The sequence below is a fragment of the Tursiops truncatus genome, chromosome 10, assembly GCF_011762595.2.
Source record: "Tursiops truncatus isolate mTurTru1 chromosome 10, mTurTru1.mat.Y, whole genome shotgun sequence".
Classification (NCBI taxonomy): domain Eukaryota; kingdom Metazoa; phylum Chordata; class Mammalia; order Artiodactyla; family Delphinidae; genus Tursiops; species Tursiops truncatus.
In genome coordinates, this window is record NC_047043.1 from 12,535,426 (window position 1) to 12,551,122 (window position 15,697).

At 50.7% G+C, this 15,697-nt stretch overlaps 1 protein-coding gene across 30 annotated transcripts in view; it reads right to left on the bottom strand.

Moving 5' to 3' along the window:
* ATXN1 (ataxin 1) overlaps positions 1–15,697 on the bottom strand; it is a 398,514-nt gene that overhangs the window by 13,522 nt on the left and 369,295 nt on the right. For all 30 annotated transcript variants that reach the window (XM_073810355.1, XM_033863859.2, XM_073810369.1 and 27 more), the window contains one exon: positions 8,808–10,860. In XM_073810355.1, coding sequence (XP_073666456.1) covers positions 8,808–10,700 — 1,893 coding nt within the window. In that variant the 5' untranslated portion in view covers positions 10,701–10,860. The remainder of the gene's footprint in view (positions 1–8,807; positions 10,861–15,697) is intronic.

The window sequence follows — 15,697 nt, forward strand, 5'->3', positions numbered from 1 at the left end:
CAGCGTCCCCATTGTTCCAGGGTTCAGGTCAACGGCCTGGGCATCATACTTTACTCGACTCCTTCTCCCAGACCACACACATCCAAATTACAAGCAAATCCCATTGGTTCTCTCTTCCAACTACAGCTAGAATGAGACCATTTCTCACTGCTTCCACCTCCACAGTCCTGGCCAAGCCAGCTTCTCTCACAGGGAGAAAAAGCCTCCGTGAATAAGCCTGGCGTGGTCTGCATCCCACCCCCTCCTCCCTGCACTGTAGTGACACTGGTCTCCCTGTTGGTCCTTTCACTCCAAAACACTCGTGCCTCTGGGTCTGTGCATCTGCTATTCCCTCCATGTGGAGTCTGTTCTGCCCTGTGTCCTCCCGTTCCCCTTCTCAGAGACAGCGTCACCGACCGCCTATTTAAAATAACTACCCTCCGGGCTTCCCTGGTGGCGCAGTGGTTGAGAGTCCGCCTGCCGATGCAGGGGACACGGGTTCGTGCCCCGGTCTGGGAAGATCCCACATGCCGCGGAGCGGCTGGGCCCGTGAGCCATGGCCGCTGAGCCTGCGCGACCGGAGCCTGTGCTCCGCAATGAGAGAGGCCACAACAGTGAGAGGCTCACGTACCGCAAAACAAACAAACAAACAAACAAAAAAAACTACCCTCCATCCTTATCTTCCCCACCCCCACTAGGCTGCTTTACTTTTTTCCCATAGCGCTTATTATCTTTCGATGCATTATTTTGTTTACTTCCATATTTGTCTGTTTCACCTCTTCCCATAAACTCCCTTAAGACTATATGTTCCGTGGGGGCTGAGATATTGCCTGCTTTGCTCGTTGTTCTATCCCCAGGGTACAGAATACTTCCTGGCATGTAACAGGTGCTCAGTACAAATCGGAAAGACCATGCCTTCCACGTGTCAAAAACGCCGCAATGGCACTACTGGCCAACAGAGGTCAATGTTTAGACGCCGGAGAGGCTCTGCCTGGCCTTGCTTCCACCAGCCAGGACTAAACTGGGCTTACAATCCTCCCCAGGGAGAGGGGCTGCGCCCTCCCTGGGTCTTGCTGCTCAGCCCCCAACAGACAGCTTTCCTGGGTGAGGCACAGCTGCCTCACTCCACGTTCCCCCGTCAGTCAGATGCTGAGCTCACCCTGATTTCACTGAATCACACTTCAGTTACTTTCTCTCCAATCTTGAGGTTCCTTTTTGCTCTTTCAGCCATGCTAATAACCATTAATTCACTTTATGATCTTGTGGGGGTTCAGACAGATTAAACTCCAATGAAAATAAACTCATGGGGGCAGTACCATATAAAGTCAAAGCATGTTACATAACTCCTGGCAGCTCGACACAGTCCATTTTTTTTCATCCCATAAATATATCCTTTTCCAAACACTTTAAGCAGTCTGGAAGATGAAATGGGAGCATGAAGAGCCTTTGTCCTGGTGTCAGCTTGAGGCCCCTCTGCCTTTCATCTCTGGATGTCTTGTATCCAGCACCTCTCTTTTTTAGGAGTGATCACCTCCCATCCTCCTGTGCCCTTTTCCCGCCCTCCTCCGGCTGCTGCAGGCACGCCCGTCGCTCACCACTGCTCCAGAGAGAAACCTGCCCTCCCCTCCCTCCCTCCAGCCCCGCTAAACCAACTCCTCTAAAACGATCACCTCCAGCTTCCATTCAGGATGAAGAAACCAAGACAGGGAGGCAACACATCCTCACTGCTGGGCTGATAATTATTTATTCCATGTCACCTTCCTGTGTTCAGCAAAATTCCTTTAGCTACTTAGTTAAAGACTACTGTATCTAAACAATGCATGCATATACGCATACTTATGCTGTTTGGTTGTACTCTTCAATGGTAGATTGGTGCTATGTCTATATACACACATATGTACGTATATACACACATATGTACGTATCACCAAAAGCAAGCTATAAAGAAAACAAAAGGTCTGTTGCTTAACTTTGTCTCCATTTTCCTTCACGAGAATCCCTGTTTTCACATATGCGAAGGGCATCTGTTTTACAAAACGTCTTTGCTTGAGCCTATCACAAATGTACAAATTCTGCCTGCATCTGGGAGCAAGGACATCGCTCAGAAGCTGGGTTTCAGTGATGACGTCTTGCTCTTGGTGAAATGATTACATTGGGAATCCCTAACTTTGTCTGCAAGTGAAGTTCTTGGTCCGTTTCACCTGCAGAGAAAAGCCAGTCTGCTTTCCTCGAAGGCCAGTTTGCACAACCACATTCCACACATCAAGAAAATCAGAGAACCCTGGAACAAAGACGGAGGGGCTGATGGAGAGCCCCATTCACTTCGACGTTGAAAGATCATTAATAAAAAGTCACACCTCTTCAATCGAGTGTAAGAGCGTCGGTGAGTGTTCTATTTAAAACATTTCATCACATTCGCGCTAAGCCTGACTCAGTCTTTGGTGGAAGTTGTTTCATTGAACCCACATCCCCGCGCAGAGACACCTCCAAACACAAACCCCAAGTGACGGATGAGCTAGGTTCTTCTCGCATTGTCGCTTGGCTCCCAGGGCCTCCACGGGACCCATGCAGCAGGTAACCAGGGCAGGTCTGGGGCACACGGGTCTATCCCACTTGCCCTCCTCCCCTGGGGTCTTAAAATGTGTGCCTGAAAGAACTACGGCATGTTATTTAGGGCTAAAAAGAAATGAGCTCTCAAAGCCACAAAAAGACACGGCAGCACCTTAAACGCATGTTGCCAAGTGAAAGAAGCCAGTCTGAAAAGGCTACATACTATAGGAGTCCAACTGCAGGACATTCCGGAAAAGGCAGAACTACAGAGACGGAAACAGATCAGCGGTTGCCAGGGGTGTGGGGTGGAGTACCGATAGATGAAGCAGGAAGGATTTTGTGGGTGGGGAAACTAGTTTCTAGGACACTGGGAGGCTGGATGCGTGCTATTACACATTTATGAAAACCACAGAATGTACAGCACAGAGTAAACCCTAATGTGAAGTATGGACTTGAGTTAATAACCATGTATCCATTTAGCTTATCAATTGTCACAAGTAAACCACAAAAATGCAAGATTTTAATAACAGGGGAAACTTCAGGCATCTGGGAACTCTCTGTACTTTCTGCTCAATGTTTTGTAAACCTGAAACTACTTCCAACAATAAAGTCTATTTTTTAAAAAGCTATAAACAACAATAGTCCTAGAGAATCTGCTTCAGTAAAACACGTAATGGCTTCCCTGGTGGCGCAGTGGTTAAGAACCCGCCTGCCAATGCAGGGGACACGGGTTCGAGCCCTGGTCCGGGAAGATCCCACATGCCGTGGAGCAACTAAGCCCGTGCACCACAACTGCTGAGCCCATGCGCCTAGAGCCTGTGCTCTGCAACGAGAAGCCACTGCAATGAAGAGTAGCCCCCGCTCACCGCAACTAGAGAAAGCCCGCACGCAGCAACGAAGACCCAACACAGCCAAAAAAAAAAAAAAATCCTCTTTGCCTTTAAATAAATAAATTAAATAACACATGTAAGATCCCCAAGCCGGGGGCACTTACATCACACACAGGCTAAAGGAGAGCATTTTTCTTCTTTTGTGGGGAGGGGAGGGAACACACACACACAAACAAAAATGTGTTCGACACCATTTCTCTGCTGGAGCCTTTCTGGCGTTAGAACTGAATGGATTCTCACCAATCACTGGACCCCAGGCCCGGTAATGAGCTCTGCTTTGAGGGAAGCCATTACCTATTTTCTGATTCATTAGGGTTCATATCCACCAGGCCCTACATGTAAAATGTCTGGCAAGTTGGTTTGCCTTGGCTGCTAAGGGACCACACAGGCTTCTGCGTGGCTTGCGTGAGGGCTCTGGCTATTTTTAGGCACCAACTAATCCATTAACTGCATAATGCTGCCACTGATGGCTCACAGAAAGCGGCAGTCAAAATAAAAAATAGTGGAATGAAAGAAAAGCCATCAGTAGACACGCAGCGATCACGTCATTATAACACACTGTAAAGGCGTACGTGCGCACACACACACACACACACACACACACACACACACACGCGTGCGCACGCGCGCGACAGTCGGGAGAAGAAAATGGCATGGAATACGAAGCAGCTACCAAGGAGGTAAAAGGAAGTAGTCACCTTCCTGAATCTGGGACGCGACAGAAGGCCCTAAGAACAGACGGAGGCCGGCACTTAGGAAAAACGCAGTCAACGACCAGTGTCACCCCAGAGCAGCTCACAGATAAACTGTACTACAATTCTGACAAAATGTCGTGTACTCTTCAGAAAAGCTGAGCCTGGGAAGAATGAGATGGAGGCGTTGGGTAGCTGCTCAGACAGAACACTGTTTGCCAGATGGAAGCCCAGGGCCCCCCAGGGGGCGCCATCCCGGGCAGGGGGTCCCCCGGTGGGCATGATGCTTAGATCCTCTCTGCAAAAGAAAGGGGCGCGAGCCCGTTTCTGCACCGGTCCTCTTACTGATGTGCAGAGTGGACCACCCAACGACCCCTCCAGTCCAGCTCACGCTCAGGAAAACGCAGACTGTGTCACAGGCACACAGGCTAGCATGAGGTCACGGAGCCTTCCTCAGAGAAGCAGCAGGATGGGTACTCCTGGGCCACTCAGGGGAACATGCCACAGGGACAGAGGCAGCGTAAAAGGGCTCACTGTGCTCGCCGGAAATGGTCAGCCTTCTTTCTAGACTTTTCTAAACTGTCTCTCCTTCCACAAACTCTTTGGAGAGAATGAAGCCTTTTATTCATTTTTCAGAAGCTAACCTTTCTCTTCTCAGGGCCAAAGTCACCCAAGTGGAAGCAGGGAAAGGAAACTAACATTGGCGAGGGCCTACTACGTGCTACCTACTGTGCTGGTTCCTTCGAACGTATTTTCTTTCATCCGTCTGACAACCTTCTTTCTTTGTACTACGGCATAAACTGAATGGAAGGCTCACACGTAATTTGTACCGTGAAGTATGTGTGCACTGATCTGTACATGGTTTGCACAAGCTCCAGACTGGTGGATCCGGGTCCTGCATTTTCTGACCAGCTAACCTGCTTCCCACCCAAGCAGACCACGCTCCATCCTCCAGCCGCATCACACCGGCTCCCACGTTGATGCTATCACCTGGGGATCCCTTCTGGGACTCGCCACGGACTAAGGAGACCACGGGTGGCTCTGAAGAGGCTTCCTGTGGTGCGCACAGGCTAACAGACAATGCCTGGGATGCCCTTTTTGTTCTCCCACGGCACCGGCGTGGGGGAACTCGGATGCAAGGACGCTTTGCCTGGGCCGAGAAATACTGCACTGGGTAGGACAAAACCTCACGGGTGGTGACGAACACGCAAAAGCAATTTTCTCCTACGCTGCCTCATCTGGAGCTTTAGCTGGAGACCACCCTGGAGGTGTCTTTCACACAAAAATAATTCGGAATTTGGCTCCTGAAAACAATGCCCTCAGTGAAAACTCCCTGGGCTCTATCAGGGTGGCTTTCCTTCCAACGAGGTCTATGCGCTGATTGTAAGCATGACGTCAGGGAAGTTTCCCTTTATGTCCCCCCTTTGGTTTTTGCTTAGTGGATGCTAGTAAATTTTATAACACCTGTTCTGCACGGTAGGAAAGCAAGGGATTACAAAAACGAGAAGAGGCCCAAGATATGATCTTGTATAAGGAATCATTTGCCCATTTTAGCGATGAGAAAACCCCCAGCTCTGAGAGGTGAGACCACTTGCCTTGCAGCCAACCAGACCCCAGGCTCGTGGCTTCTCCCCACCAGCCACACTACATTCACCGGGGATGCCCGTGGTTGGTTATGAAGTCAAGCATCCCTGTGGTCCTGCTTCCGTGCAGGATTTATGCCTGGGGTCATAAAGCCATCTGTCCTCTAGCAAACCACCCCTTCCTTCCACAACTTCCCCAATCCAATTTGTGAGTTTGCTCATTAAGTGCAACAATTTGCATGTTTCTAAATCTCCCTGTGGGTGCAAGTGTTAGTGATTTCGAATCCACTGAGCAGACAGACCAGGGGAGAAAACCCCACCGAGTGCCGCTGAGGATGGAGGGAAGTCCTCAGCCCTCGGAGTGTAAATTAAATCCAGGCCTTCGTTTTCTGTCTCCCTTCCCTCTCCCCCTCTCGCTTCCTCTGCTTCCCTCCTGACTCTGCTCCTGTCACTTGTGGTAAACACAGCTGGTGGAGTATTTTAGCTGTGATGACGTCAGCCTGTTTCTGATAGGCTTTGGGGGTAAAGTGACAAATCACTGGTGGTGTCGGGGCCCCGCACGTGTGTCTCTACAGCGTGAAACTCCAGCCACCCTTTGGAGCCGAAGCCACAGACCTGTGAGCAGACCCTGACAAACACGCGGCCTTCTTATTTGCACCTTGGCTGTCAGCGAGGAGACTGGTGGTCTGGCGATGGGAAGGAAACGAGACTTCCCACATGGAAGCCGACTTCACCATTGTTTAAGCGTTCACTCTGCAAAGGATCCAGCGGGGCAAACAGAGAGATGCTTCCTCTCTAAGAACTGCCGGGTCGGGTCGATGTGAAACCTAGAGGTCTGTGAAGCTCCTGATGACTACGGAGGCTGCCAGGGCCCTGGAGATGAGCCCTCAGCTCAGAGCTGCTCTTTACTGAAAGAGATGCTAGGCCGGAGACAGCAGCATTTTCAAGATCACCCCTCTTTCCATGCCTACCTCTCTTCACAGTAGTGCTTTAAGGATTAAAAGGACCATGAAAAAACATGTTTACTTCTCCTTCTTGTTTATTTTCCAGGCTTCACCTGGGGTCTGTTAAAAGACAACTTTGCTAAAGACAGCTTGTTCTTTCAACTAGTATCCATCCACCCCTAATCCATGTAGGACAGTGGGAGTGAACAGAAACTACAGACGGGTAGTGAGTTCTAAATAATGATGCCCTTTTCCAAATATTCTCCTTTTTGCTATATATATATATATATTTAAATCAGAACTCTGAGAAATCTTTCTTGGGCCTTACGAAAGGCTACAGCAACATCTCACCATAAAAAAAGAAAAGTCTTCGGGGCTAAAAGCTCCTGGCAACACAGGTCCCCTGATATCGTGCACGATCCCACAACCGGACATTCACAAGCAGTTCTGGAAAATGCTTTGGAAAATCGGGCTCCCCTACCTCACTTGATCTTTTTCTTTTAAATATACAAAAAACAATTCAAACCATTAACTAGTTTATTTTCTTTGAATGTCCCAAATACCAGCTATGCCATGACCATTTTTCAACTCATTTCAACCTGAAGGAGGTGCTGTCACATCTGAGTGTTTCAAAGTCCTGAGTGAGGGGCTTCCCTGGTGGCGTAGTGGTTGAGAGTCCGCCTGCCAATGCAGGGGACACGGGTTCGTGCCCCGGTCCGGGAAGATCCCACATGCCGCGGAGCGGCTGGGCCCGTGAGCCATGGCCGCTGAGCCTGCGCGTCCGGAGCCTGTGCTCCGCAATGGGAGAGGCCACAGCGGTGAGAGGCCCGCATACCACAAAAAAAAAAAAAAAAAAAAAGGCCTCAGTGAAACCATTCCCAGAGGGAGTGAGTCTCTACCATCCACCAGGGCAGTTCCTGGCCTCAGGGCCAAACCTGATTGACTCCAAGCAAGCTAGGCAGTGAAACTGCTGTTTCGTACACATGGGCAGAATAAACGCATTCAAGTGATTTAAGAAACTGGAGAAGAGTGGACTGAAGGAACCCATGGAAACTAAGAGAGCTCATCACAGTTCCAGTTTTAACATGACTCAGCTTGGCTACATCTGGTCCTTGGGGTTCCTATATATCAGAAGTCCAGGAGCTCACCTGGGACAGCCCTGACTTTGCAGACGATATTAACCACGCCTTTCATTCTCTATATCTGATGCTTTGACATCCTGGGGCCTTGTTGACTCTGGATGGACTGTGCCTCCCTGGGTTAGCTCATTGCTAGAGACAGCTGACAGCTCACCTGCCTGGGAGAACGTCCGTCATATGCAAAGCAAACACCCACAACCCAGCCACCTCCTCTGTGGAGCTTTCACTCTCTGGGCCACTGTCCACCAGCCCTGATCACCCCAGGGCCAGGTACCAGACACCCAGGGACAGCTCCTGTGCCCAGGGCCTGCTGAAATGATTCCAACTGGCCAATCCGAAGTCTGCCTACCCTGCCTCACCCACTCCTTCCCCCTGAAACCACGATCAAGGCTCTTGCCCATGGTTTCTCAATCTCAGTGCCTCCTGACTGACCCTGGTGCTTCCCCACGTGGCCCCACATGGCACGACACAAACCCTCCTCTTGGCATCTGAGTATAACAAACTATCTTTTCAATGGCTGTTGTATTCTCACCTGTTGGCCTCACCATACCTAAATAATAACAAAACCTACATTTTACAACAAAGACATGTCATGGGGTGTGGCCACTCTGGGCACTTAACGTTCTCACCTTAACCAGCACTGTCCTTTCCTGACCAAAAGAAGGGGGGGAGGGGAACAGATGACTTTTCTTAATCAGGGTTCCTCATCTAAACCACAGAACAAAAAAATAGCTTGAGTGGCGATCTTCTTAATTGTCCCAAGAACGGTACCTGACCAGCCCCACTCTAGACACAGAGAAGTTAATTCATTACAAACAGCAGGTGCTTTGGTGTACGAGGGCTTAATTCTCTTAGAGAACGTGGTTGGGAAACGTGACGAGTCTAACTTCCAGGTGTGAATAAAAACCCTCCATCATCCATCCCCACAGCCACTGACAGGTCTGCCTCTCGGAAGAAATTCACTGCCGGGAAGCGGTGAAGGTGGTGCGGCGGGGTGTCCCCCTACCTGTGTGATCCGGATGAACGTTACCTGTGCTCGGTGATCCCCGACAGCGAACTGTATCACGGCGACGCCCGGGCTGTGGCTGTCCTCGATCCTCTCCACAGTGCTGGAGTCGATCTTCAGGTCGTTGCTGATCTCTGCACTCTGGATGAAGTCTTCCGTTTTTAAGTCCTCCACCTTCTTCAGCTCCCCGTTGGCCAGCTGGATGATGGAGCCTTTCATGAAGTAGGGAGGCAGCGTAGGGGGCGCGGCTGCAGGGGATGCCACCGACTGCACCACGGGCAGGTGGATCTGCGCCTGCACCATGGCTGGGTAGGCGGCCTGGGTGACCAGGGCCTCGGGGCTGAAGTTCTCGCTCTTGGGAAGGGCGGTGGTGACGAATGTGTGAGGCACTGCAGCAAACTGGGGCGACGACGTGACGATGGCCGAGGCCGCCCCCGACCCCTCCATGTCAGCGCTGCCCACAGGGATGAGCAGGGGCTGGGTGCCGGGGAGGACCAGGTGCGGGGGCAGGCCGCCGGCGTAGGTGATCGCTTGCTGCTGGCTGCTCAGGTAGCCGATGACGGGCGGCTGAGTCCCTGCGTAGAAGGCAGTGGCCGGCAGTCCCACCGGGAGGGGCTCCGAAGCACTGTGTGTGGTCTGAATGACCGTGTGGGGGGACAGCGTGGCGACGGCGGCGGCCTTCACGCCTTCAGGGCCCAGGGCCTGCTGGGGAGACAGCGCGTAGGACCGGTGCCCGGGCTTCCCTAGGTGCAGGCCGCTTTTGTCGTTGAGGGCGGAGGGGGAGGCCTCTCGGTGGGTGACCTGCTGCACCTCCAGGTCGGCGGCAGGGGTGCTACTGTTGGGCAGGACCATCACAGAGGCCCGCACCCCGGAGGAGTCGCGGCTGCCGTAGTCGGCAGGGCTGGGGTGGACCACCACGTGCCTGGACTCGTACGGGTGGGGAACGGCCTTGCCGCCCGCCTTCACCAGGCCCAGGTCGGCCGCGGTGGGTGCCCCGTACCTGCGGCCCTTCTCCATCTCCCCGTTCAGGATCTCCTTGGCCTGCGCGCCCTGCTGCAGCCGGCTGCTCTCGGCTTTCTTGGTGGCCTCACGGGTGACAAAGTGGCTGCCGGAGTCGGTGTACTGCACGACGACCTGCGGGGAGGGCCCCAGGGTGAGCGTGTGCGGGATCATCGTCTGGTGCGGGTGCAGGTGGACGGGGATGGCCGGCGGGGAGGCCGGGCGCGCGGCGCTCTGCGGAGAGCTGGAGATGTGCATGTACTGGTTCTGCTGGGTGGGTGGTGGGGACCCGGGGGGCAGGAGCCCCGCGGTCCTGCCCAAGTGCTGCTGCTGCTCAGCCTTGTGTCCCGAGGCTTGGCTCAGGCCGCCCATGTTGGCCAGCAGGGTAGAATAGGCCTCCAGCTGGGAGCGCTGGGATGGAGTGGCGGCCCCCGCGGCCGAGGCCACCGCACTGGTGACGGGGCTGGCCGTGGGGGAGATCAGCTGAGAAGGGATGAAGCCGGCGTAGGGCCCGCCGTACTGGGAAGAGCCGATGAACTGTAAGGTATGCGGCAGGTGGGCGTACTGCACGGGCGACACCGGGGCCCCGGACTGCGGGGGCGGGTACGCGGGCATCGTCGTGGTCGCCGGGACGGACCGGGGCGCGCTGGGCGGGGAGTAGTCCAGCCCCGCGGACAGCGCTTTGTGTAAACCTATTCCCTGCTGTAAACCGAGCTCTGCCGGGGGCCCCGCCGGCCCTAGCCGCCCGCCCGCGTGGCCCCGGCCGCTCGCGTGGCCCGGGAGCCATGCCACACCCTCCGCGCGGTGGTTGTCGCTGGGCACAGCCGTGGCCTTGTCCTCCGAGGGCCGGCTGGTGGCGGGGATCTCGCGCTTCTTGGGAGGCAGGCATTCGTTACTGCGCTCTTGGTTGGATTTCATTTTTCGCCGTCCCCCCTCCACGGTGACCGTTTCACTCTCTGGCTGGCTCTGCTTTCAGTCTGATAAACGGAAAGTCACATTTGATTTCTGTAGGGGATCCAGGCTCTTCATGAGGAATCATCTCCCTGTGGGTGCGATCCGCCAGCAGCCGCCCTGGAATCTGGGAAAAGGAAGAGGGTCGGGACAAGGGGAAGAGGAGAGGGAGGAGAGAGGCGATCAGAACATCAGCACCGGAAAAGAACGTCCTCCTCGAGATTGAGACTAAGCTTCTGGTGTCAACGTGAATTCCAAACACACCCCCGCCCCCGCCCGTCCCCACATTAGAGCAGGTAAAACGCTGGCCGGCCGCACTGTTTAGGACGTCAGCAAGATCATTACAACATGCAGCAAGTCAAAACCTCTTTTTTATGGATTTAGCAAGTCTCCTAAGACACCTCTCTCAAGACCCTCTTCTCTTTTTCTCTTTCCAGAAGGTAGACAATGCGTTTCTTAGTTTCGTTTCCAGAAATGCCACTCCCACACCTTAGCTCTTCTTTACCTCGCTGGGCAATCAAACGATGCCCACAAGGTGGGTGACACCGGTGAAGGTCAGCCAGACCTACCCTCTGAGCCAGGCACTGGGAGGACAAGGTTAGGAACGGAAATCCTCAGCGGACTTCATACCTTGTGTCTGAGTCCTCCTCTGCCAAAGGCGCTCCTGAGAGATTCCACTGACTCTGGGTCCATACTGGATCTACAACGATTCTCTCCTCCCTAACACACGCATGCACGCACGTGCACACACACTATACACAGGCCAACTCAGCAGAGGGAGCCCCAAATAATCGTGTTCTCTACAAGTTTCCAAACAACTCCCAGTACAGCTACTCACATGGTTAACAGAAAGCCAAAAGGAATCTGTTGGACAGTTAAAACAGGAACATGGTTATGGTTTTAAAAAAATGCAATAACCAGGCTGAGGCACCGCGGGTGTGCTTAACGAGGGTGGCTTTACGCTTGCTCTACCTCTGCCTCTCACTTCCTTTCCAAGTGGTCTTTGAATTTTCTCTCCACACGCTCCATAAAGAACCAATCTACCCTCAACCCTAGAGATGAAACCTCTGCTGGACCAATCAGGCCCGAGTGTTTCAACCTGGACATACAAGTAGCGAGCCTGGAGCCAGTTTTCATGGACACCTAATCTCAGTCTTTCAGGAACCACAGAACTCTGTTACCATGACTGTGTAGGCAGACAGATGCCCACCTGGCAAGAGGCAGATCATCAATGGAACCAACAGGGACCAGGCTTACAGGCGGCAGTTGTGAGGGCAGCCTACAGGCAGCAGCTGCAGCCGTGAGCCATGTCACGCGCTGTGACCCCGGGAAGCCCTGGATCAGGCTCTGGGAATTCCAGGCCCTGGGTTTTTAGCATTTCTCCTACACAGATCCGCTTTTCTATAGTCTGATGTTAAAACAGACACTATTAAGGCAGCAGTTTTCAGCACTACCCTCCCCGACCTAGGGCTCTGTAAGTCCCAGATAACTCCATTCTGTATAGCCTTCTCTTATGAAATGCATGGCATGTAATTTACACCCAATATGTGCAAATAGATTAAGATGACAGTGCTATTTTCAAAACAATGATAGAATAAAATTAAACTACAAAAACTGAAAACAGCTGCCCCTTTTGACTACTTAAAAAGTACTGATACTGATCTTTTATCTCTAGGTTTTAAGTCACGCTAAGAAAGAACTGCATAAACTCTGTTCCCACACAGACTAGCAAAGGAAAGTCATTTAGGAGATGGACTCAAAGCGAACTGTTCCATGCGCCCCCTGCTGGCTCCACAGCAGCACTGATCCAATAAAACCCCACAGGATTTCATTAGGGAAGTTCATGCAAGAGTAGTATGTCAGAATCCGGAATGAGAATACAGTAGGCCCAGCCAGTAAGGCACTAGGTTAATTAGCCCAAGGCAGCTCTAGGGAAGAAAAAATAGCGGCATAAAAGTCCTTTCAAAGCCAAGTAAAATGTCAAATGCATTCAGAAAGAGGTCCATTAGCAATGCAAATGTAAAACTGCTGTACAACCGAATGCACCATACACAAACCTAGAAAACCCCTCTGAAGGTACTTTTAAAAAAAGAACTCAGCTTTAGTGAATCTGAATACGAATGCTGACTTGGTTCTCGGCAGTGCCTTGGTTTATTTACACTGTGTTGTTTTTTGAAAGACACTGGCTGACTCAGTTGGCCCTAAAGATCTCAGTATAGATTCCATGGCTGGTCTTCTGCTAATGGACCAACTAGGACCATATCGGCCTTACCACACAGATTCAAATATACTCTTCTGAAAAGCTGTCCATTGATAAACATCTTTTCCAGATAATACAAATGATAAATCAAGGATACAAAGATTAACTGGAGCGACCTGGGGCCAAACTGATACAAATTTCAACACTCCCTCCTCCTACCTTTAGGAGGACCTTGTCTCCTATTTACCAGCGCAGCTTGGAGGAGTCGCGTCTCTCTAGTTCTGGGGCATGTGTCCCTTTCTCTGTGTTTCATTAGCTCTCTATACTGTCTGTATCTCTCATCAGGGGAAATCATCGTGAGGATAGGGACTGTATCTTGCTGTATTTTCAGTGAACCACGAGAGGGCGCCACAGGACGCCACCATGTCCCTGGTACATTGGATGATAGTTCATAAATTAAAAGAACAGAGAGGTAAATTGCGAAGGTGCAAAGTACAGCAGGGAAAAGGAAGGGAGAAAGAGAGAGACTAGGAAGAAGAGAAGAAAAAAGGAGAGTGGATGTCTGCTTTTAGGGTCTCTTTCTAGCTGCATGTCCCTCATTGCCTTTTCAGTGCTGAAACGCACCAGTGGTTCACCTGGGTCCCGGAGTTCACCTCCGGATGTACCTGTCACAACAAGAGACACGGGGCCACACACCACTGTATAACTGCTAAGTTACCGAAGAGCCACACATGCAGATCATAGGTTTCAACATTATTATTAGGAAAGGGGAAGTCAACAGGGAATTAATAGATGGATCGAGACAAATTTATTTAGGGTTGACTACATACAATTTGCCTGCTAATCGCTGTTCTGAATACATCCATCTTAAGCATCTTTATATCTATATTTGTATCTCTCTCATCAGTATCTTAAAATTTAGCTCAGTGGCAATAAGACCTTGCTATTCCAAGTGTGGTCCTCAGACTAGCTCCCCCGGCAGCTTTAGAAAAGCAGAACCTCAGGCCCCACCCAAACCTCCTGATTTCAGTGTCTGCATTTTAACAACACCTCCAGATGATTCACATGCACAGCAAGGTGTGAGAAACTCAGCTTGTCTGCATAAGCTTCTAAGTAAAGTAAACGTCTGGAGCCTCTTCGGATGGAGTAGGTGCTGGGAAACCAAACTAGGTGCTGTGAGCAAACAGAATCGATGGAGCCTGGGAGATAAGCAGCTAATATTTAGGGAGAACTCAGCTGTTTACTTGGGGGTCACCTAGACCCAATACAGTTCTAAGTAACAGATGCTCCTTTTCTTCTGGCTCTTTCCATCTTCAAGAACTATAAGGAAATACACTTCAAAAAGGCTGTTATTGTACATTTTATGTATAATTCCATCATCTCCAGGAGAAAAAACAGACTTTAATAAAGGAAGATATTTATATCTTTGATATCATTCAAAAATCCCCAGAGCCCCCCCCCCCACCCCCATTAACATGGATTCAGATTGCTTTGGAAGTGTTAGGAAAATGAGATGATCCCCACTGATTCCGAGTCCTGTAAATAACAACCAACTGCTCTGAATGGAAGACACTCCTAGAATCTGATACATACAGTCCTAAAAATGCATTCCAAGGTCAGGGCAATAAACTAGGTTGCTCTGCCCAGCACCCTCCATCCTGCGAGTTTCTCAGTTTGAGTGAAACCCATGACTGTCTGGCATGTATGTCCATGCACAGCAGAGACGTGGTTTCGGTTTTAAAGAGGAGGAAATGCAGCCTGGTGAGCTTGTGTCAGTTCTGGAAAAACCATATGACCATTTAAAAGACAGAACACCTGGACCTGATGGGAGAGGTCACTAGGCAAGGATTCTTGAAGTCCTGACATGCAAACCTCTTGCTTTACTAAATTATTACACAGGAAGATCTGTGTAGTGCAAGGGCACTTCATTTAGGTTAAATATTAAAAACAGGCCCAACTCTGATATCCTTGAGGTTTCTGGGATGGAGAAGGGTGGGTTGGATGATAGCGTAATTAGATACCTTCATGGTTGACTGAACAAGAATGCCCCAAAGGAAGTGGATCACATATTCATTCATCAAACACTTACCTTGTTTCTAGTATGTACAGTGGACCTTAATTATTCAGTGTCAGCATGGGGCAAATGGTATGCCAGAACTCTATTTTCAGTTCTATTCTGTTCACCATTTTATTAGTGTTTTGGTTATCATATTCAGAGGTAACAGAAGGCTAAAAGGGATGCTTAATATATTACTGCAATTAATATTCAAACATATCCTGAGAAGCTGGAAGTGATGGCACAAAACCAAAAAAATAAAGATGAACGAGAATAAATATACACGCCCTGCCCTTGGTTTCAATGGCTCAATTAGTCTAATAGCAGGGTTGGAGCAACCTGACTTAAGAATAGTTCACATCAAAGAGCCCAGGAATTTCTGTTTGACCATCCATTCAATATGAACCAACAGTTGGGTATGGTGCCTAAAAGCTGGCGTAACTATAAGCTTCATTTTAAAAAGCACAGTATTCCCAATAATGGAATGAATACTGCAGGAGCATACGGCACTGGTAAAGCCACAAAGTCCTGAGGCAAGGGGACACTGGCGGGCATGCCCAGGGTGGAGCGATGGGGTTAGTGGGAGGTCTGGACCCAAGACAGGTAAGTAACAGCTGAGGCAACTGAAGATGTGTGGCCTGGGGGACAGAAAAAAGCCGGAGCAGAGGTGCAATGCTCAGATCTATAAAGGGCCCTCCGTGGAAGGCA